Source organism: Bubalus bubalis, chromosome 6 (genome assembly GCF_019923935.1).
Source record: "Bubalus bubalis isolate 160015118507 breed Murrah chromosome 6, NDDB_SH_1, whole genome shotgun sequence".
Classification (NCBI taxonomy): Eukaryota; Metazoa; Chordata; class Mammalia; order Artiodactyla; family Bovidae; genus Bubalus; species Bubalus bubalis.
This window is the reverse complement of record NC_059162.1, coordinates 43,566,431-43,589,037: the sequence shown is the minus strand read 5'-3', so window position 1 is coordinate 43,589,037 and position 22,607 is coordinate 43,566,431. Positions and strand designations below refer to the sequence as shown.

General features: G+C 37.9%; 1 protein-coding gene across 4 annotated transcripts in view; it reads right to left on the bottom strand.

Moving 5' to 3' along the window:
- FRRS1 (ferric chelate reductase 1) overlaps window positions 1–18,997 on the bottom strand; it is a 52,833-nt gene extending 33,836 nt beyond the window's left edge. The window contains exons 1-5 of one of the 4 annotated variants that reach the window (XM_025288217.3): window positions 18,845–18,997; window positions 5,852–6,047; window positions 4,438–4,574; window positions 3,065–3,159; window positions 881–1,028 (exon numbers count right to left, since the gene is read on the bottom strand). In XM_025288217.3, coding sequence (XP_025144002.1) covers window positions 881–1,028; window positions 3,065–3,159; window positions 4,438–4,574; window positions 5,852–6,047 — 576 coding nt within the window. In that variant the 5' untranslated portion in view covers window positions 18,845–18,997. Of the gene's footprint in view, window positions 1–880; window positions 1,029–3,064; window positions 3,160–4,437; window positions 4,575–5,851; window positions 6,048–6,968; window positions 7,131–18,018; window positions 18,040–18,844 lie in introns of those variants that run through there. The other 3 variants (XM_044944649.2, XM_044944650.2, XM_044944648.2) reach the window with 3 other exon arrangements.
- Between the last annotated feature and the right edge of the window lie 3,610 nt (window positions 18,998–22,607).

Genomic DNA, 22,607 nt, shown 5'->3' with positions numbered 1-22,607 from the left:
AAATACCTATTAAGTACAAATCAATCAGAAATCTTATATTCATTCTATTTGGTTCTCACAGTAATATATATGGTTCTGTAAGAATTAGATATTATTATTTCTCATTTATAGGTGAAGATACTGAGACTTTAAGATTTAAGTAATTTGTCCAAACTCAAACAGAAATTAGATGAATCAGAATTCAGGCCCAAATTTGTTCTTCTAACTGTAATAACCTTCCTTAAGACATTTTTTGTTATAGTCACTTCTGAATTGAGAAGTCTAATTCATCAGAATTGCTTTCAGTAAAGCCTTTCCAATGTTTGTAACATGAATAACCCTTTCCAAGATGTGTTTTTTAACTGTACTTCTTTTGAATCAGAGGGCCTAAATAGAATTCTAGCTGATCAGCTTGCAAGAGTTCAACCTGTAGAATTCTGCAGTACTCATTGGCCTTAGTTGAAATAAGAGTGAAGAACTATATCACCATTTCAGGATTCTACCCCCACACCCCTCCCAGTTTAGCTGAAACCTAAATTTAGCTTCAGCTTTAAGTTCCCTCTTCAGGTTTGCTATTTGGCTGTATTTTAAAAAAGAAAATAAACCCTGCTGCTTCAGATTTATTTTCAAATGAAAACATATCCACTGCTAGTATAGACTACACGTGAACGTCACAACCACACCTTGAACATCTAAGGTCCTGTGCTCCTCTTATTCTAACCTATAAGTCATAAAGTTGCAGTGAAGAATCCCTCCTGATTTCCTGACAGGCACTCAAAAACCTGCTACCATAACCCAGGACAGCCACTCCTTTACAAACATCCTCAAGCACAGAACCACAATTTCTAAGGAAGCTGTTCCTTTAGACTGTATTTGATGAAACTGTAAAAACTCTACTTACTGATCTTGTTAAATGGGAGACTGAAGGTACCGTTGGCATTGGTGCTATTGTAGCTTCAGGTGTTGTAAAAGGAGGTACATTTGGTTGTGAAATTATAGGACCAGGAATCTTCACCCAGTAGATTTTGTACTTCTCAACAACTGTGGCTCTGAAATGCAGTACCAGCGAGATTAGAAAGAACCATGATTGTGGCTCATTATAAAGCGAACCAAAAAAAGGTAACTAACTAGGGACATACAACCTAATACAGGTATTTCCTGGATATATTAAGGGTTCAGTTCCAGACCACCACAACAAAGCACATATTATGATAAAGTGAGTCACAGAATTATGGGCTTTCCAAATGCATACAAAAGTTGTGTTTACACTACACTGTAGTCTATTAAGTGTGCAATAGCACTATATCTAAAAAACAATATCTATACCTTAATTTTAAAATTCTCTTATTTGCTAAGTTGTGTCTCACTCTTTTGCGACCCAGTGGATTCTAACCCACCAGGCTCCTCTGTCCATGGGATTTCCTAGACAAGAATACTGGAATGGGTTGCCATTTCCTTCTCCAGGGGATCTTCCTGACCCAGGGACCAAACTCATGTCTCCTGCATTGGCAGGCAGATTCTTTACCACTGAACCACCAGGGAAGCCCAATTTTAAAATACCTTCTTGCTAAAAAATTCTAACCATCATCGAAGACGTCAGCAAATTATGGTAGTAACATCAATGATCACTGACCACTGATCAATGATCACCATAACAAACATAATATTGATGGAAAAGCTTGAAATGTTATGACAATTAACAAAACGTGGCACAGTGAAACAAATTGAGCAAATGTGTTTGAAAAATGGCTCCCATAGACTCATTTAATGCAGGGCTGCCACAAACCAATTTGTACAAAACAAACTATCTGTGAAGTCAAATAAAGCAAAGCGCAATAAAACAACAATGCCTATACTACCTGACAGAGTTTTGTAGGAGGCAAATCTCTAATGACTCTCTTCAACTTTGATTGTTCTCTCTCTCTTGTCTTATCTGTTCTTTGGGCATATTCACAGCAGCTATGAATGCCAGACCCAGGGACTGAAGTGCACAGATTTCTTCTCCTGACATATACATGACATACCACTACTACACTTTTCACAGTGGTCATTCAAATTATTCCAAAAGGCACATGCAATAAGCAGCTTATGGAGAAGGCAATGGCAACCCACTCCAGTACTCTTGCCTGGAAAATCCCATGGACAGAGGAGCCTGGTGGGCTGCAGTCCATGGGGTCGGTAAGAGTCGGACACGACTGAGCGACTTCACTTTCACTTTTCACTTTCATGCATTGGAGAAGGAAATGGCAACCCACTCCAGTGTTCTTGCCTGGAGAATCCCAGGGACGGGGGAGCCTGGTGGCCTGCATCTATGGGGTCGCACAGTGTCGGACACAACTGAATCAACTTAACAACAGCAATAAGCAGCTTAAGAGAGAAGCTATACAGAGGCTGCACAAGCAACCATCAGCTCTTACTGAGGTCAAATCTCCTTTTTCACATTCCACTCAATACACAGGTGTACACAGATCAGTGTACAAAATGTACACTGTGTACAAAGTGAAGCAGAAAATAGAGACAGGGTAGGAGAGCAATTCTTCCCTTAAATGACATTCATGCATTCCTCTTTATGACATTCCATATCCTCCTTGCATGTAAGATTAAGAGAGAAGTATTATTCTAATTCTACTGAATTTCATAAATCTGAGGAACACACAGGATCTTACTTTTCTGACAATCTAATCTGCAAGTAGTAACAATGAAAAAAAAGTCATTCAAATTTCAGGACTGCTTTTTTTCATATTCTCATACTAATACAGGAACAAAACTTTAAAAAGTATTCATCCATACACCATACAGACTCAAGTTATTAACTGATGGCTCTTACTAGTTTGAAGGCACTACCACACTTCATTCACTCAACAAATGTCCATTAAGTGTCTATTAGGTCCTCGGTCCTGTGCTAGGTACTCAGTATATACTGCTGGAAAAAAACAAACAAAACAACCACTTACATCAGTAAACTTGTGTCATTACTACACCAAACCTCTGACATACTGGTGAATGTTCAGTAGTTATAAAAAATGATGCAGACTCTCATTATTTCAATTATACTAGTTATAGAGTTGCAAATTCTTCTACTCACAGGAAGGTTATGTGATTTGGGGCACTGCTTGGAGCATCCCAATAGACCTTGATTTCTGTTTTCTTTGATGGACTTCTATGACTTACAGCTGATCCCTGAAAGAAAATGGAAAAGAACTACCATTCAGTTACTCAATAGCTCAATATAGCTGGAACTACAACCATATCACTGTACAACTCTGGTATTCTGTTAAACACAAGGACTCAGGTGCTCAATAAATACATGTTGATTGGTTGACACCAAATTAGTAGCTGGCTCTAGAGTCAGCTGAAATGTAAGAACTGAAGAGCGTTACAAATATTGGGTGTGTTGATGCTGTATAGAGTCTGCTGATTATTTCATTTATGTAGGGCTTTCCTGGTGGCTTAGTGGTAAAGAATCTGCCTACAATGCAGGAGACCTGGGTTCGATCCCTGCCTGGGTCGGGAAGATTCCCTGAAGGAGGACATGGCAACCCACTTCAGTACTCATGCCTAGAGAATCCCATGGACAGAGGAGCCTGGCAGGCTGCAGCCCATAGGGTTGCACAGAGTAGGACATGACTGAAGCGACTAAGCAGCAGCAGAAGCATTATTTCATTTATACTGTAAGCTTCTGGTTTTCTATTAATATATACAAATAGAATGCAGAATATTCACCAAAAGAAAAAATTCCTGCCTCCAAATATGTAGCATTATCTTTTAGTAATTCCTTTCTCTTGAAGAATCTTGCTTCCCACTTTCATTTATCTGGATACTCATCCTTTGAGGTCTAGCTTAGATAAGCTCTTCCAAAATGCACTCACTCAATTCCCTACAGTCAGTGTGGCATTTCCGCCATGCTTCTCACCCACCCTGTGTATGATTCTAATCTGAGTCATCATACTATTCTACTAATGTGCCTGTCCTATATCCATATGTTCTGCTTATGTGTCACATAGCATATGTCCATATGCTTTGCTTATGCGTAAGGCTCTGAACTCATCAAATAACAAATCTTGTTCATCACCATATCCCTTGCAGGAAAGTTCTTGGTATAGTAAATGTTCATTTAATTAATTAATTAATTACAAAAGTCAGACCTCTGTTTCACTCTAGAACTCTATCTTCAATATCAACATCCTTCAAAATTCAGTACAGTAAGAAACAATATTTTGATAAAATAGCAAAAGCTAAAAACTCTTAAAACTATGAGCCTAGGGTGATCCTATTTTCTAGGATGTTGATGTATAAAAATATATTGCCAGTAGAAAAATTAAGTGGAAACTTTGCTCATTGTGAGTCTATTCAGATGTCTGCAATACATAGGTAATGTCATCGTTTATCTTGCAAACACCACTCCAGTGAAAAGACCCATGGAAACTGATAGAAATCAGTTTCAAACTAAACACAAACCTGTACATCTTCACAGGTCAGAAGCTGTGACACGTGACTGTCAATTAATATGAAGGAGCCAACAGGAGGGCCACTCAAATTCTCAGCGTCACGTGCTTCTAAGAGAAAGCCTTTAAATGGTGGCCCTGACAAAGTAACTGAAAAACAAATAAAAAGGTAAATTAGGAGTTTAGCAACATCCCCCAAAAAGACTGTTAGAGGAAACATGTCACAAAATCAGGTGTACATATACAAAACTACTCTAGGAGAGAAAACAGTAGAAATCATCTCATAGTCAAAGAAATTCTAAACCATGTTCCACAAGACATTATTCCATGAGGTGTAATAGCTATTCCACAGGGAAGAAAAGGATGGTTATGGTCAGAGTGTGGTTCACGGGGCCAAAGTAGCTTGAAAAATGCTGGTTTAAAGTACACTTGTGTCTTGACTGCAGATCCCTCAGGGTTTTAACAACCTACTATATCCTATAAAGCTCTAAGAAATAGAATCCATGTAACCCATAAAGTGTTCTAAATTTATTTTTTCCATAAACTCTTTTTGTTAGAAAATATCTATTAATATTTTGCATTGCTAACATTGCAGAAAATAGAGTTTGTAAAATGCTCTTATAGATACATCCTTAAGTTTCAGCCTACTTTGTGCCAGAAGAATTAGGGGAACATATGAAACTATACAATATTAAGTAGGATAAGGGTTTAATCAGATCAGATCAGATCAGATCAGTCACTCAGTCATGTCCGACTCTTTGCGACCCCATGAATCGCAGCACGCCAGGCCTCCCTGTCCATCACCAACTCCCGGAGTTCACTGAGACTCACGTCCATTGAGTCACTGATGCCATCCAGCCATCTCATCCTCTGTTGTCCCCTTCTCCTCCTGCCCCCAATCCCTCCCAGCATCAGAGTCTTTTCCAATGAGTCAACCCTTCGCATGAAGTGGCCAAAGTACTGGAGTTTCAGCTTTAGCATCATTCCTTCCAAAGAAATCCCTAAGCTTTATTTTCCTCTTCTACTGAGTAAATAGTACTGTTAATGAAGATATATTAAATAATGACAAAAATATTTTAAAACCTATTCTGCAGAATTCCCCAGAGGTCCAGTGGTTAGCATCTAGCACTTTCACTGCAGGGCTGGGTTCAATTTCTGGTTGGGGAACTAAGACCCTGTAAGTTTCATAGTCTGGTCAAAAAAAAAAAAAAAAAAACCTAGTCTGAATGGATAGTAAATATACTGCTTACATAATATAGTCATCAGTAGTAGTTAAACACAAAAATGAGAAGTGTAAGATTATGGTATCTTATGAAAGCAGATGAACAAATTAAATGAAACTATATCAATCCAACAGTAATAAAGATTCAATGTACAGTAAAAAAAGCAAAATGAAAAATGCAAACTGTTAAATAGCAGCACAATACCTTTGATTCGATCTCCTGGCCTGAATATCTTCTGACTCACTGAAATGTTGTGAGCGGGATGAGACTGTGGGGTATGACCATGCTCAGGAATCATTCCACCGCATGACTTTGTTACTTTTCCACTGGGATAATTAGCCACAAAACTAACATGCAACAGAAGGATGAAGACACTGACGGTAAATCCAGGAGCTGTCATCTTAAAAAGAAGATTAAAAGTACACTATTTTCAAAGGTAACTAAAATATAAGAGCTTTCATATCACAGGACAGTAAGTTCTAGACAACTATTTGCTTTCAATAATCATTTAACCACATTCTCAAAAGTATGTAATATAAAGAATGTGATGTATGAAGCTTGACCTGGATTTGAATCTCAGCTTTTCTAATTACTAACTGTGAAACTTTAGGTAAATCACTTAAGCCTCCTTTCTTACCTGAAATATAAGGAAACAAAAACTCTCCTTTCAAAACTATTTTAATAAAATCTACAATAGATACAACCAAAAGTCTGAAAAGGAAGATAATGTTAGCTTTCATTAGCATGATCGGGAAATAATAAAATAATCCAGTAAAAGCAAAAGGTTTTGCTCCATTTCATAATAGAAAATTTAAACAAATAAGAACTGTTTCTTCTGAATTTAAATATCATAATCTGAATAAATCTTTGATATGAATTCTCCTAGCTTCCCATTAAGCTACTCATAATGACAGTTTTATTTGTAGCACTGAAAACTGAGGATAACAACAATTGCAAGAGACAGTATTTCCATTACCTACCACTCAAATGGGCTTCCCTGGTGACTCAGTGGGAAAGAATCCACCTGCCAATGCAGGAGACTCAGGTTCAATCCCTGGGTTGGGAAGATCTCCTGGAGAAGGAAATGGCAACCCACTCCAGTATTCTTGCCTGGGAAATTCCACGGACAGAGGAGCCTGGCAGGCTACAGTCCATGGGGTCGCAAAAGAGCAGTAAACTGCTTAGCAACTAAACAATAGTCCAGATGCTTCTGAATCCTTAGCCAACGAAAATTTCTTCTCTCATCCAATTTATCTCCCTCTTACCAATTGCTTAACAGAAAACCAGTCCCACCCTTGTCTAGTCCACATCAACCACTCACTTTGTGCATACATTCAGAACCTGCAAATCACAGTATTTAATAAGACTAGAGGTAGACAGGTGGGCTTCTCTGGTAGCCCAGCTGGTAAAGAATCCACCTGCAATGCAGGAGACCCTGTTCGATTCCTGGATCAGGAAGATTCTCTGGAGAACGGATAGGCTTCCCACTCCAGTATTCTTAGGCTTCCCTGGATGGCTCAGTCAGTAAAAGAAACCGCCTGTAATGTGGGAGTCCTGCATCAATCCCTGGATTGGGAAAATCCCCTAGAGGAGGGCATGGCAACCCACTCTAGTATTCTTACTTGCAGAATCCCCATGGACAAAGGAGCCTGGCAGACTGCAGTCCATGGGATCCCAATGAGTCAGACATGACTGAGTGACTAAGCACAGCACAGCACAGCAGTGGTAAATGGGTAGGAAATGTTATAGGGCAGCAAAGTTCACAGAGTAGACAGGCTACAGATGAAAAGAGCTCAAGAGGCAGTGCATTCTCCATAGAAATGGGAGCTTTCTATACTGTAACTTTGGTCATAAAATAAAAATACCCTTACAATCACTAGAACAAATTATCCTTTTATAATCATGTAAATTACAACCACACAGTGGACCAGAGCTAAACTACAGAAATTCCTACTAGACAAAAGAAATTGTGTTGGAGCTACACTCTCTAACTGGCCCTACATGATACACCAGTGGCATCCAACTAGGTAGCCTGGCAACCAATTCTATATCCCTATCCTTTACACACATTGAAGCTAGATAGAATTATTCTCATTTGAAGATAAGCTAAAAGGACAAATGAACCAATCAAAAGCTTCTGAAAAATTCTGTATCATAAGAGAAGCATATACCTAGACCGCATATTAAAAAGCAGAGATACCACTTTGCCCACAAAGGTCCAAATAGTCAAAGCTATGGTTTTTCCCATAGGCATGCACAGATGTGAGAGCTGGACCATAAAGAAGCCTGAGTGCTGAAGAATCTACGCTTTGGAATTGTGGCACTGGAGAAGACACTTGAGAGCTCCTTGGACCGCAAGGAGAGCAACCCAGTCAATCTTAAAGAAAATCATCCCTGAATATTCATTGGAAGGACTGATGCTGAAGCTCCAATACTTTGGCCACCTGATGTGACAAGCTGACTCACTGGAAAAGACCCTGATGCTGGGAAGGATTGAAGCCAAGAGGGGAAGGGAACAGCAAAGTATGAGATGGTTAGGTAGCATCACTGACTCAATGGATATGAATTTGAGCAAACTCCGGGAGAGAGAAGAGAAGGACAGAGAATGAAGGACAGAGAAGCCTGACGCGCTGCAGTCCATGGGGTTGCAAAGAGTCAGACATGACTTAGCACCTAAACAACAACAGCAAAGATTTCTCTGTAGACTCAGAGGAAAAGCATAACTCTGAAAATCAGTTCAGTTCAGTCGCTCAGTCATGTTCGACTGTGCGACCCCATGGACTACAGCACACCAGGCTTTTCGGTCCATCACCAACTCCCAGAGCTTGTTCAAACTCATGTCCATCAAGTCAGTAATGCCATCCAGCCATCTCATCTTCTCTTATCCCCTTCTCCTCCTGTCTTCAATCTTTCCCAGCATCAGGGTCTTTTCTTATGAGTCAGTTTTTCATATCAGGTAGCCAAAGTATTGGAGTTTCAGCTTTAGCGTCAGGCCTTTCAATGAATATTCAGGATTGATTTCCTTTAGAATTGACTGGTTTGATCTCCTTGCAGTCCAAGGGATGCTCAAGAGTCTTCTCCAACACCACAGTTCAAAAGCATCAATTCTTTGGTGCTCAGCTTTCTTTATGGTCCAACTCTCACATCCATACATGACTACTGGAAAAACCACAGCTTTGACTAGATGGACCTTTGTTGGCAAAGTAATGTCTCTGCTTTTTAATATGCTCTCTAGGTTGGTCATAGCTTTCCTTCCAAGGAGCAAGAGTCTGTTAATTTCATGGCTATGGTCATCTTCTGCAGTAACTCTGAAAATAGTTAATTACTATAGGAAACGATATTTAAGAAAACGACTGCTAGAGCAGTAGAAAAATTTTATGTTCAAACATGGCTTCCAGATCCTTTTTTAGGACAGACCAGCTTTTAAGGCCATACAAGATTTACTGGAGAGGATCAAGGTCATTATATTAACCATGTGATCTTGGCCAAGTTATTATGAAAATTAAATGCACAAATGTGCCTCACCTATAGAATAGTATAATGAAAAGTTTGTGAATACAGTGAATATTGTGAATATATTCACTATAGTGAATAGTTAGTTTGATTTAACTAATATTTATTTGTCACTGATTTTGTGTCAGGTGAAAGTGGAAACAAGATTTTTAGTCTCTGCTATGAATCCACCTGTCAGTGCAGGAGACCCAAGAGACTCTGGTTTGATCCCTTGGTGGAGAAGATCTCCTGGAAGAGGAAATGGCAACCCACTCCAGTATTCTTGCCTGGAAAATTCCATGGACAGAGGAGTCTGGCAGGCTACAAGTCCCTGGGGTCGCAAAGAGTCAGACATGACTGAGCAACAGCACACGTGCATTTAGTAGCTGAATAACATCAATCAGTTCATTTAATCTCTGTTCCAGTTTCTTCATTTGCAAAACACAATAAGTGAACTGGAATAAATCCAGGTCCAATCCTAACATTACAATTTTAGGAAAGCAAAGTGGAAAAGCATGCTGGGAATTATCAGAGCTCGCTGTACAAGATGAGAAAGGGAAGTGATTAAGACACCATTCACTGCTGTCATTCATTAGGAAAATATAACAAGGTCAGACAGAGAAATAGAAAACAGCAATTTCTTTGTCCTTGGTCAGATACTGACCATTCAAGGTAAAGTCTATCTTCATTCCAATGGGCAATGACAATTTTCCAATTAATGATTTAAGTAACAACTTTTTAAAAATAATGTTAATTCATTAACCAATCTATGCTAACAAGACTGCATAGTTATGAAAAAGAATAAAGAGTTATACATGGAAACATTTAAGCTAAAAGTGTGGAAGGCGGATAATGAGCTATTATATTACAAGACCACCCTTCAAGCACTGGAAAAACTCCCACCAGTTTTGTATGATTTTTGCAGGTTTTTAATATTCACATTCTACCATGAGTATGATATAGAGAACAAAAGAAAAGATACCAGAGCTTGGATTTTGTCATCCCAGGACGACAGACCTCTTCCTTTAAAAGATTAAAAGAGAGATTATCCTGATTCTCTAACTGAAAAATTACCAAACCTGATGAGATTTATACAGTTTTCTTTCTTGCCTGGAAGACAGGTACTTAGTAAAAAGGTATAATGACTGCCTTTACATGCTCTGGGCTTCTCAGTTGGCTCAGCACTAAAGAATCTGTCTAGAGTGCAGGAAACCTGGGTTTGATCCCTGGGTTGGGAAGATCCCCTGGAGAAGGGACTAGTTAGTTACCCACTCTAGCATTTCTGCCTGGAGAATTCAATGAACAGAGGAGCCCAGCAGGCTACAGTTCATGGGGTTGCAAAGAGCAACTAACACTTACCACACTCTACATACGTCTCACATGAAAATTAACTTTATTATTTAAATACTAAGCTCTTGTACCTGGATGAATATGTAATTATTATTATTGTGACTGTGAACTACAGAGATTAATCAAGACAACATATTTATTACAACAAAGTAAAATTCAGGTAAAATGAGAAGAAATCAATTGAAAATACATGTAAGAAAAAGTATTATGTGTTAATTAAGGATACTTTTAAATAAAGCAGTCATTAAACATCTTTTAGTTGTGTTACTCTAAGAACATGTGAGAAAAAATAAATACGGAGGAAAGCACGTCTTTGAAAACCATGTGAGATGAGTAAGCTAGCAAATAACTAATCAAGCCTAGTTATATTTCATTAAAGCTCTAGCTTTTATTACCAGTCATTTATTTTCAATGAAAGCATCAAAGGAGTTCAAAAGTTAACACAGACACAAAAAATTGTGGGAAGTCGCCAGTAACACCTACTCCACATCAAACAGGAAATGAGTGCAGGCACTGAGAGTCTTAATTAAAGCATAGGTGTGAAGTAAAAAGGTTTTCTCAATTATGAAAAGTCACAAAAAAGTAAAAACCGAACCAGAAGAGTTTACTATAAAAAATATAAAAATTGGGGGAAAGATATTTTTTGCTATATCTTGTGGGTATTTTTAATATTTTTACCACACCCAAAGTTAAGAAATATCTTTATGACCTTACAAACATTTCAAGAGCCATCATTTACTTGTATCACACATGATAAACTCATATATTTTCTTTTTATCCTGTTACATCCTTGCTGTTGTTGTTGTTTAGTCATTAAGTCATGTCCGACTTTTGCAACCCCATGGACTATAGCCCTCCATGCTCCTCTGCCCATGAGATTTCCCAGGCAAGAATACTGGAGTGGGTTGCCATTTCTTTCTCCAGAGGATCTTCCTGACCCAGGGATTGAATCCATGTTTCCTCATTGGCAGGCAGGCTCTTTACCACTGAGCCACCAGGGAAGCCCTGGTTACATCCAACTGAATTGTTATTTCATAATCTACCAATGACTCTAACCTGCAATTTGAAAACATTATTTCACGGCACATAAAGACCAGACCATTAAAGTTCAGTCTTGAAAGTTCTAATTTAGGAGGATCAGGGACTTCAGTTAAAAAAAAAAAAAAAAAAAAGAGAGTTCTCAGAACTATAGAAGAGTATATAAGTATATAAGCCAAGCCACAAGGAGGATTTTGGAGATAGAGATGGACTTATTCAATGGAAAAAAAAAGTCTGATTCTGTATTATATCATTTGTAAACCTGAACAAAAACTATAAATATGGCTAGTAAATTAGCTTTCCTTAGATATCTGAAAACTGTTCCAAAGAGGTAAAGGGAGAGATCAATATTACATGATTTTTAGAGAGGAGGGTATGTGCAATCAAGTACACATCTTGGTAAAATTTACTGTTTTTCTCAAGGAGGAGATATCTTAGTGAATGGTTTTAGTGCTCCTCTAAGTATGGGAAGATGAAGGAAACTCGGTTCATGAAATTCTCCTGCCAGTTTCCCCAGAGCACAGAGTGCCTCCTGCTGATCTTCACAGTGAACTTCTTTCAGGATATACCATGGGTCAGTGACTGAAGCAGCTGATGACTTGATTCTGAAGTTGGGCAACATTCTTTACAATCCCTTCCCTTTCTATCTTAACTTCAACCAAGGTTTAGTAAGCATTTTGTGACAAATTTGCCCCCCGGTAGTAGGAAGGCTCATTCCCAGATCAGCAAAGATTTCACTGATAGGCTCTCAATGTGCTATTACTGAACTAAGCCCAGTTAACAGTAGCCAAAAGTCTCCAGACCACCTGTCTTACTAGTCTGTTATGGTCCAAGAAATGGTTCCTTTTTGTTGCTTCTTCCCACTACTAGAGTTATAATCGTTGAGCTTATAGTACTACATAGTTGGTCAATCATTTCAGGTTTCCTAATCATCACTGAATTTACCTGAGGTCTGTGACACATTTGGTAGTGCAAAAAACAATAACCATGTAAAATAGGCAGAATACAAATAATATAGCTAGTAACATAAATAAGGACATCAGTGAGTATTTAAGCTAAAGACTTTCATCAGGTGCAACCCAGTATTTCCCCAGGTCATCTGACTAGTTTGTTTTACATCAATCGCTGTCTTTAGGAGAAATAATATAATGGCTTCATACACAAAAATGAAAGTGTTAGTCACTCAGTTGTGTCTTTGCGACCCCATGGACCATAGCCCACCAGGCTCCTCTGTCCATGGAATTCTCCAGGCAAGAATACTGGAGTGGGTAGCCATTCCCTTCTCCAGGGGATCTTCCCAACCCAGGGGTCAAACCTGGGTCTTCTGCATTGCAGGTGAATTCTTCACCGTCTGAGTTCACTAAAGATGTCTGCATGTACAAGGTAATCAACCTTGGGTAATCAACTCCTGACTGGATTGAGAAAGAAATGTTATCTTTAAAAGAGTAGCATGACTGGTGCCAGAAGAAAAATCGATCTTTATTGCTGAGGAGGTATTTGTCTGGTTAACCCAGAATACAAGTGCACAGTGCACACTAGAGGTGAGATAGGTGGCCAAAAGGGGCAGAGAAAAAGTTTATGTTTAAATGTTCCTTGTCTGGCAGCTCACTCCAGTATTCTTGCCTGGAGAATTCCATGGACAGAGGGGCCTGGCAGGCTACTGTCCATGGGGTCACAAAGAGTTAGACATGACTGAGTGACTAACATTTTCACTTTCACTTCTCTGGCATAAAATATGAATATTTATTTCATTGTAACCATAATATAAAAACATTGCAATCCCTAAAGCACTTGAATGCTCCTTTCAGAATTTCCATCAAGCACATTCCATAATGTTTAAAATTAATAACTACTTTTTATTCAAAATTGCTTTTACTAATTAAAATTACAATGGCATCATTTTCCTTTACTTTGTTATAAGTATAAAATTTTTCAATTTGCTTATAAGTTAAACATGCTTTTGTTTATGTTTTGGCCTAGAAACAGAAGCACCACTTTTTAATAATGATTCCATTAAAAAATGAAATTGAAATTCCAAGCTAAATGATAAATTAATTTTGGGACACAGTACGTGTAATTTCAGGATTTCATCTAGGAGCTAGGGCAAAACTGTTAAGCCTATGACCAAAAGCTAGAGGGACTGGGGTTAAAGATACCCATAGGTGTTCACCTTACGGTAGCAGAGCTAGGCATGAAGAGTTTTAGAAAAGTAGGTAGAACCAGAGAAGGATAAGGAGACTGACAAAATCAGATAAGACTAAGCACAAGAGATACACAGAAAGCAATGAAATTTCTACAGCAATAAGAAAGGAAAGGATTAGTTTTACTATAGAGGGGGGAAGAAAGGGGACATAGTGTGAAAAAGAAGACAAAGAAACATACATTTGGTGATAAACTAGTAGAGACTACATCTAACATAATCCTTACAACAAGCATCATTTAGAGATGAAGAAACTGAGACCAGGAAATGTACACAAAATCCTGTACACTTTTAGGATTAGAACCCAAATCTAACTCCAACATTTGCATTCTCTTCACTTCAAATCTTTGCTCTCTCCTTGGAGAGAGGATCTGGAAGGTGGAGAGAGGATCTGCAAGGTGCAGTGAGAATCAAATTTCACAACAAACAATGTGAGTGGGGGCATATTATGACAAATGAGAAATCGAAATTAGCCTACTTTATTCAGAATGTTGGGTCTACTATATGAGTCTAAGAAGCAATGTAGAGATTTCTCTCATAAAACAAAAGTCCCTGAAACAATGAATATAAAAACAACTAGTTTAATGCTTAAAAACACCATCAATAAATGGTAATTATCATCATTTATTATCACTAGTCACTTTCCATATCGCCATTATGCGCTAAGTTTCTGATGAACACCATTGTGGTTAAACAATTGAGATTTCCATGTGTTTCTTTCATCTGCATTTAATTTGTTCAAGCCTTTTGAAATATTTCAGAAAATGTGTTCCCCTTCTTGCTAGTAATTTAACTTCACCTTCATAGAAAACTTCCATATCAAGAGTTAAACTGACTTTGATAACTGAATCTCAAATTTTAGAGAAATTGAAAACCAGGTCAAGTATTTCCAATTCCCCAGATAAAAATGTTTCAGACTCCATTTTCACAGCAGGAAGTACAGAGAAAAACAATTTTTTTTAATTAACAATTGGAGTTGTGACATTTTCAATAAAGGTTCTAAAAAACAAAGAGCATTTAAAAAAATGACACATTAACAGTCAATTTGAGATTTGTCAGGTGTGATGACAACCTAAAATGGTCGAAAAGAATTTAGAGTTTAAGTAAAAGAAAAGGTAAAGGAAAACCACTGAAGAAAAAGAACCGGAAGCTCTCCAGTCTAATTCTGATTCCCCTAATCACAGGATCATCAGAAAGCTTTTTCTCTTACATGAAGATGTCATTGTCATTGGACGCACAGTGTGTGACTGCTCAGTCGTGTCCGACTCTTTGCGACCCCATGGAGGGTCGCAGGCTCCTCTGTCCCTAGAATTTTTCAGGCAAAAGTACTGGAGTGGTTGCCATTTCCTTCTCCAGGGGATCTTCCTGACCCAGGGATTGAACCCACATCCTCTGTAGCTCCTGCATTGGCACGCAGATTCTTTACCACTAAGCCACTTGGGAAGATATCCATCCCCAAGACTTTTTCCCTTGACCCCTGCATTTCTCTACAGACTATCCCTTCCACAGCCTCCGTTATCACCCCTGAATAATTCCCAAATCTTTCAATTGCCCCCATCCCACATTTCCATAATGCTTCAACTCAGATTTCCAAGTATCTATAGATTTCTGTTTGGATGACAATAAGCTCATTTTTTTCTGAAATGAAATTCATTATTTTTTCCTCCAAACTAGCTCTTGCATCTGACTTTCCTATTTTGATGGTGGCCTATAAACATTTCTAGTCAACAGATTTGAAACCCCAAATTCTCAAGATTTGACTCCAAGCACTCTTTGAGACCCCAATTTCCAAACAAGCTCAGCAGATTCCACCTCTACTCTTCCATTCGCCTACTTATCCCTTCAGCTTCTCTCTTCTACCTTTCATTCTATCTGTCTGCTGCTTTCCATTCTAACAACACCTTCAAGCATAAAGCTTTCATTACCTGTCACCCAGATTAGTGAAATCCTTTCCATTGCCTCCTTGTTTTTGCATCTCCATTCTAATCTGTCCTACAAAACACCACAAGATCATTTTCCTAAGGCACAATTCTCATTACATCACTCCTCTCTCCAAAAACCTTCTACAGCTTCTCAGGACTTATTCAATTAAGGACAAAAGCACTATGCATTTAATGTGTATTTAACCCAATCCATGCTCCAGCAACAATGTACCATTTGTACTTGTTTCTGGAGCAAGTACTTCCCTTTCTTTCTACCCATGTCCTATCTTCTAACTGGGACCTCCATTATGCTACACATCAAATTCCTACCCATGTAAAAACAGAAATACGTTAAATGGAAAAAAAAATAAAAAATAGATACAAAAATATCTGAACATTGTTTAAAAAAAAAAAAGGTAAGTTGCCTATCGTTTCATGTAAAATGCAAAAGACTAGTAATATACAATATAAGCAAGGATGTGGAGAAGTAAGTGCTCTCATACAGTGAATAGTGTAAATCACTGAAATAGTTTTTGAGGAAATGTAACAATCTCCTACTGAACTAGAATATGTTTGACCTTTGACTCAGGAATTTCACTTCTAGGAATTTATCCTACCAAAAAAACCCCACACAACAAACAGCACAGGAAATATAGTCAATATTTTTTTTTAAACTTTGTATGGAGTATAGTTTATATAAATTCTAATTACTCTGTTGTATACTTGAAACTAATATAATATTGTAGGCCAACTATACTTCAATTTTTAAAAAAGAAAAGTCCACACAGTTATGCAAGGATTATTTGTAATAACAAAAATTTAAGACAATTTAGGTGTTTACAAAAATATTCTATGCTATGCATGCTCATGCTCGGTCTCTCAGTCATGTCCAACTATTTGCCACCCCATGGACTGTGGCCCATCCTCTGTCTACAGGATTTCCCAGGCAAGAATACTGGAGTGGGTTGCCATTTCTTTCTCCAGGGAATCTTCCCAACCCAGGGATTGAATCTGTGTCTTCTGTGTCTCCTGCATTGGCAGGTGAATTCTTTACCACTGAGTCACCTGGGATGCCCCTTATTCTATGCTATCCCCAAACTCTAAAATAATGTGTACCCATCACTATGTATAACTTAAGTAATCAACAAGGATATCTATATAGCATAGAGAACTATACTCAATATTTTGTAATAACCTATAAGGGAAAAGAATAGATGCATATAAACATATATATGTGTATAAATATAACTGAATCACTTTCCTGTACACTTAAATTAACACATCATTGTAAATCAAGTATACTTTAATAAAATATAAAATAAAATACTGTGTATCCATTTAAAAGAATGAAATAGAGTAAATAATGACAGGAATAACAGCTAATAATTACTGACTGCTTTCTAGGAGGTAGGAATTCTTTTAAATGCTTTGCAAATATAAACTCTTTTCACAAAATCCTAAGAAATGAATCTACACGCACTTGGGTGGAGACATGCTCATGCCATAGTGATGAATGAAAAAAACATACTACAAAAGGATACTTAAGTTACATACAAAAGAAAAAACACCATCATTTAACCAGTCTCAAAAGCCGTTACTCCCTAGGAAAGTGTTTTCAATATGGGAAGAGGAGTGGACTTCTTTTTAATCCTTTTTAAATTGTGTATATTTTTTAAAGCATGCAGTGCTTTGTGATTTTAAAATAGACTACAAACATGCATATGTGAAGACTGTAAAGAAACATTAAATAAACTGTAAGATGTTTAGAATTTTTTTTCAATTTTCAAATATTCTATATTACTTTTACTGGTTTTTGTTTGTTTTGTTTTCATAAAACGTCCACGCCTCTTTCAAGGTCCATTTAAAATACTATCAACCACTCTGTCCTATGAGACAGTGTGTAGTAAGGACTCTGAAATTGCATAGACCTACGTTTGAATCCAGCAGGCACCACCTTAGTGACTGACCTTGGGCAAATTATTTAACCTCACTGAGCAAAATTTCTTATTTTGTTAGACTATGATACCAATATCATGGGCCTTGGTGAAGATTAAATATAATAACATCTGTGAAACATTTAGCACAGTGTCTACCACAAACCAGATCTTCCGTAAAATCCTTTCTTCCTTGGAATACTGCCTAATTCCACCAACTTTTAATAACTTGTCTCTTCTGGGAGGCTCCATAAGCTGTAGTTTTTTGCTAATAAAAAACGTTAATGCATTTCTTTTGCCACAACTGATTGACTTGTCTTAAGGAAGCAAAGGCACCCTACTCCCTGATTTCCTTTCACAATGACTAGGCAGACAACCTTGAAAACAGCACTCAACGCAATGCAACAGTGTGATTTCCAGAGAATCTGACATTACCTAAGCGGACAGGTGTGAAACAGAAGGTACGGTCAGCAAAAAGAATCAACATATTGGCTTATTAAAAGACTTAGTAGAACTCTTCCCCTTAATAAAAAAAAAAAAAAAAGTCCTTCAAAAAGTCAAGCTCATTGTTCTCAGTAAATCAACAGACCAAGTTTTAGCCTCCCACCTCTGCATTATCCAAGTAAACATTCAAAGCTTTCTTCCACCTTTTCTCTAATTCAGAGAAAGAAGAAAATATCTGAAGTAAAACTTTAGCTTTATAAAGAATTATTTCTGATAATACATTTACAAACTGAAAACTCCCCCTTTACCCCTAGGACAGCACGACAAGATATTAAAAAAAAATTGAAGGCAGAGGTAACACCTAGTCACCCCAGAGCCTCTCTGAAATTCTAAAGGCACACCAGAGCTGGGGGTGGGGGAGCTAAGATTGCTAAATTAAAAGACACTTTAAAAATCAAATAAAGGATGCCATTAGGTTAAGTAAAAAGGGAGCTTCCATTGCTAAAAATTAAGGGCAAAACACTGATGCATGAATAAAGTCAGTGCTTTTCATGATCCCAAACATGTCTCATGGGATTAAAGCTCTGTAGTCAAAGTCATGGAACATATTATTAACCTAACTCGCTAGTGAACATTCATTAGCTCAACACAAGCTCACAAGCTCCAGAACACAGTTCGTTAATAAGACATCCATCCTGCGTATCCGACAGCCTGGGTCAGCACAAGCAACTGCTCTCGCAGTACAGTCACTGAGCTGGAATTAATTCTTAAGCGCCTTGCAAAAAGCTCTGGCAGAAAGAAAACAGGAGACACTTACCTTGAGAAGCAAAGGCAGCCTATCCAACTTCCGGTTTTGTTAACAACTCGTATCTCTTTCTCAGCAGCTGGGTGGAGCCAGCTTACCCATAAGAGAGTTTCCCAAACTAAGCAGCAAAACAGGATTTGCAAGACCGGCACTAGTCTCAGGACTCTGTTTCTGAGAATTAACCCTTCTGTTCTACACAAAGAAAAAATTTTACCATTACCAACTAATCACTGTTTCACTGAGAAAATTAAATTTTTGTCTTTAACTATAAAACCATCTGAAATACAACCTGCTCTGTATAATGCTAAGTAAAGACAGAGAACCTGTTTGTGCTTAGGTAAGGGTTGCCAAATTTAGCAAAATAAAGCATAGGATGTTAAATTCAAATTTCATATAAACAACCAATCATTCATTAATATAAGCATTATCCTATGCAATATTGATGACACATTTATATTAAAAAATGATTCACTGTTTCCCTAAAATTCACATTTACCTTCTATTTTATCTGACAGGGTTTCCCTAATTGCTCAGTTGGTAAAGAATCCGCCTGCAATGCAGGAGACCCCGGTTTGATTCCTGGGTCGGGAAGATCCACTGGTGAAGGTATAGGCTACCCACCCCAGTATTCTTGGGCTTCCCTTGTGGCTCAGCTGGTAAAGAATCTGCCTGCGCAATGCGGAAGACCTGGGTTCCATCCCTGGGTTGGGAAGATCGCCTGGAGAAGGCCACTATTCTAGCCCGGAGAATTCCATGGACTGTATAGTCCATGGGGTCACAAACGGTCGGATATGACTGAGCGACTTTCACTTAGCTTAGCTTAGTTTAGCTTCGTTTATCTGGCAATCTCATCTAGGGAATAACAATAATTAGCAGACTATTCCAATTAACTACAAAACGTGTAATAGAATCAGACTGCATTAAAATGACACCTTTGAAAGTGCAAGTGACATAATGCAAAAGAATTCTTTTATTATGCAAATTTTACTTTGGGGCTTCCCATGAGGCTCAGTGGTAAAGAATCCACCTGTCAATGCATGAGACTTAAGAGTCCTAGCTTGGATCCCTGGGTGGGGGGGAAGATCGCCTGGAGGTGGAAATGACAACCCACTCCTGTATTCTTGCCAGGATAATCCCATGGACAGAGTTGCCTAGTGGGCTACAGTCCATGGGGTCACAAAGAGTTGGACAGACTCAGGCTGAGCATGCACACCTTGGAATTTAGGAGTTTTGTTTGTTTTTGTTTCTTTTTAAAGACTTTAAGCTTTGTTTTGCCAAGATTTTTTGTCCAAAAAAAAAAAAAATCAGGGCTAGGAAAAGACAATAGTAAATACCTCGGACCACGACTAGTTTGTGCGGACTGAAAAACAGACTGTCACACATGCCTTAACTTGTGATCACCAGTTGGCAATCACATTAGTAAATTTTCTAAAACTTTTTCAAAAGGGAAAAGAGTAGGGAAAGAACACCATCACTTTAATCTTTAGGAACTTGCCACAAATTAACAAAAGCCCCCTCTACAGGATTTTAGAGAGAAGCTTTAAATAAAGAAGACTCTGATTTTCTATCCTAAAGCTGCTTGGAACGTGAATGAACTTTAAACGGAGTCAGTTGAACTTCAGTCCTTCCATACTAAGGGTCAAGTGGTGACATAACTTTCTCTAGTTATAATTAGACTCTTTCCAGGAATAGTCCCCAGTGAACACTTTACATGCCAAAAGCATGATAAAAAGTCTATAAAACAAATAATTCTTAGAATATGCTATCAATCTTTCATCCTAAAGCAATCTTAGAAAGCAGTATGATATGGCAGAAAAAACTGAATGGAGAGGTTTAACACTATTTAAAACCACCCTTTCCAGGCTTATCATTTCCCTTAAAGTCCCCAGTCCTAATTCCCCTTATCATTCCCTCTTCTACTTGTCAGCTGCCAGAAAAGAAACGCTATTTATTAGAGTCTTCAATGGACATTGGACTCTGAGAAGTAGATACCAGCCCATTGGATCCCACTCTCAGGTCTCTAAATTAGCAGTTCTCAAATTTTTGGGTTTCAGGACCCTTTTGCAACTCTTAAAAATCATTACAGCCCGTAAGAGATGTTTGGTTATGGGGGTGATATCTGTCAATATCTATTGTATTAAAAAAAATTTAATGAGATATATTTAAATACTTATTCACAAATTCCACATATTTATTTATGGACAAATGACAATAATGAACTCATCACATGCAATTTTTTTTTTACTCTTAATATTTTTTTCCTCTTGCTGTTATAAGTGTTTTTCAAATATAAGAATTCAGTGAGAAGAATAATATTGTTTAAATTTTTACAAATTTCTTCTGTGCCTGGGTTAATAAAAGACAACTGGATTCTCATACCTGCTTCTCCATTCAGTCTGTTGCAACCCAATACAACACATTGTGCAGTCACTGGAAAAATCCACTGCATACTCATATGAGAATGAGAATGAATAAGACAAATAAAGTATAGCATGAACAATAATAACCATCTATTAGGCTTCCATTTTGAACAAGCACATGAATTATATCTAAGTCTCACAAGAACTCTAGGCAATAGGTATTTGTCATAGGCATACTGCAGCTGAGAAGGCTAAGGCTGTGCCTGGCTAAGTAAATAGCCCAAAGTCAGGCAGAAAAAAGTGGCTGACAGGAATCTAAGCCAGAGCTACTGACTCTCCATATACTGAGTCCCACTGCCAAGTATGAATGAGGGTGGATGGGCCAAACGTATAAATCTTCCTATTGCAGTCAGCATGTCATTAAAAATTACATTCAGGTACAACATCTCCAATTGATTAGACCGTGCCTCAATTCCATAAAGGGTTTCCCTGACAGCTCAGTTGGTAAAGAATCTGCCTGCAATGCAGGAAACCTGGGTTCGATCCCTGGGTTGGGAAGATCCCCTGGAGAAGGGAAAGGCTACCCACTCTAGTATTCTGGCCTGGAGAATTCCATGGACTGTACAACTCCATAAAACCAAATCCACTGTCTAAAATGAACTTATTTTCACTCAGTCTTTAATTATATCTCATCAAATTTCATCCAAATTCATCCCCTCTTCTCTATCTCCAGTGCCTTCATTCTGGCTTACATCCTCATTACTTCTCAGCAGGACTATGGTCATTATCTACTAAGCACCTCCAGTTTCTCATTAACTTAACAAGCCATCCCACATGCTATCATATCAATCTTCCTAAAGTATAACTCATACCATGTAATTCTCAAAAAACCTTCACTTACTACTGAATGAATGAATGTCCATATTCCATAGACTGACGGTCAAATGAAATAATATCTGTAAATCACAGTGCCTGCCACAAAAGTATTTGTAAATGAAACATCCCATCTTCCCATGCCTCACAATAAGAAATTGTTCCAAAATTACCCATAAACTTCTGACCAAACTCTGCTCATTAAATCCACATTTTACATGTTCTCTGACAACACAAAGCCATTCTCAGCATTAGATTAGTAGTAGCAATATTCTTCTTCATACTTTTCTTCCCACCAGTTCCAGGTCACTTCACAGTATGCTCCTCTAAACACAGCCTACTCCTTAAATTACTCAACATAATGTGACTTCTCTATGATGAATGATCCTGAACAATATCTGCCACTTCACCCAACCCCTGGCTAGAATTACCTGTGTCTTCAAAAGGTAACTAACATTGTTACTGAGATCCAGTCTTGACTTATTTAGGTAAAATTAATCTCTTGAAAAAAACTTTATTTTCACCATAATTTCTTTTCACTA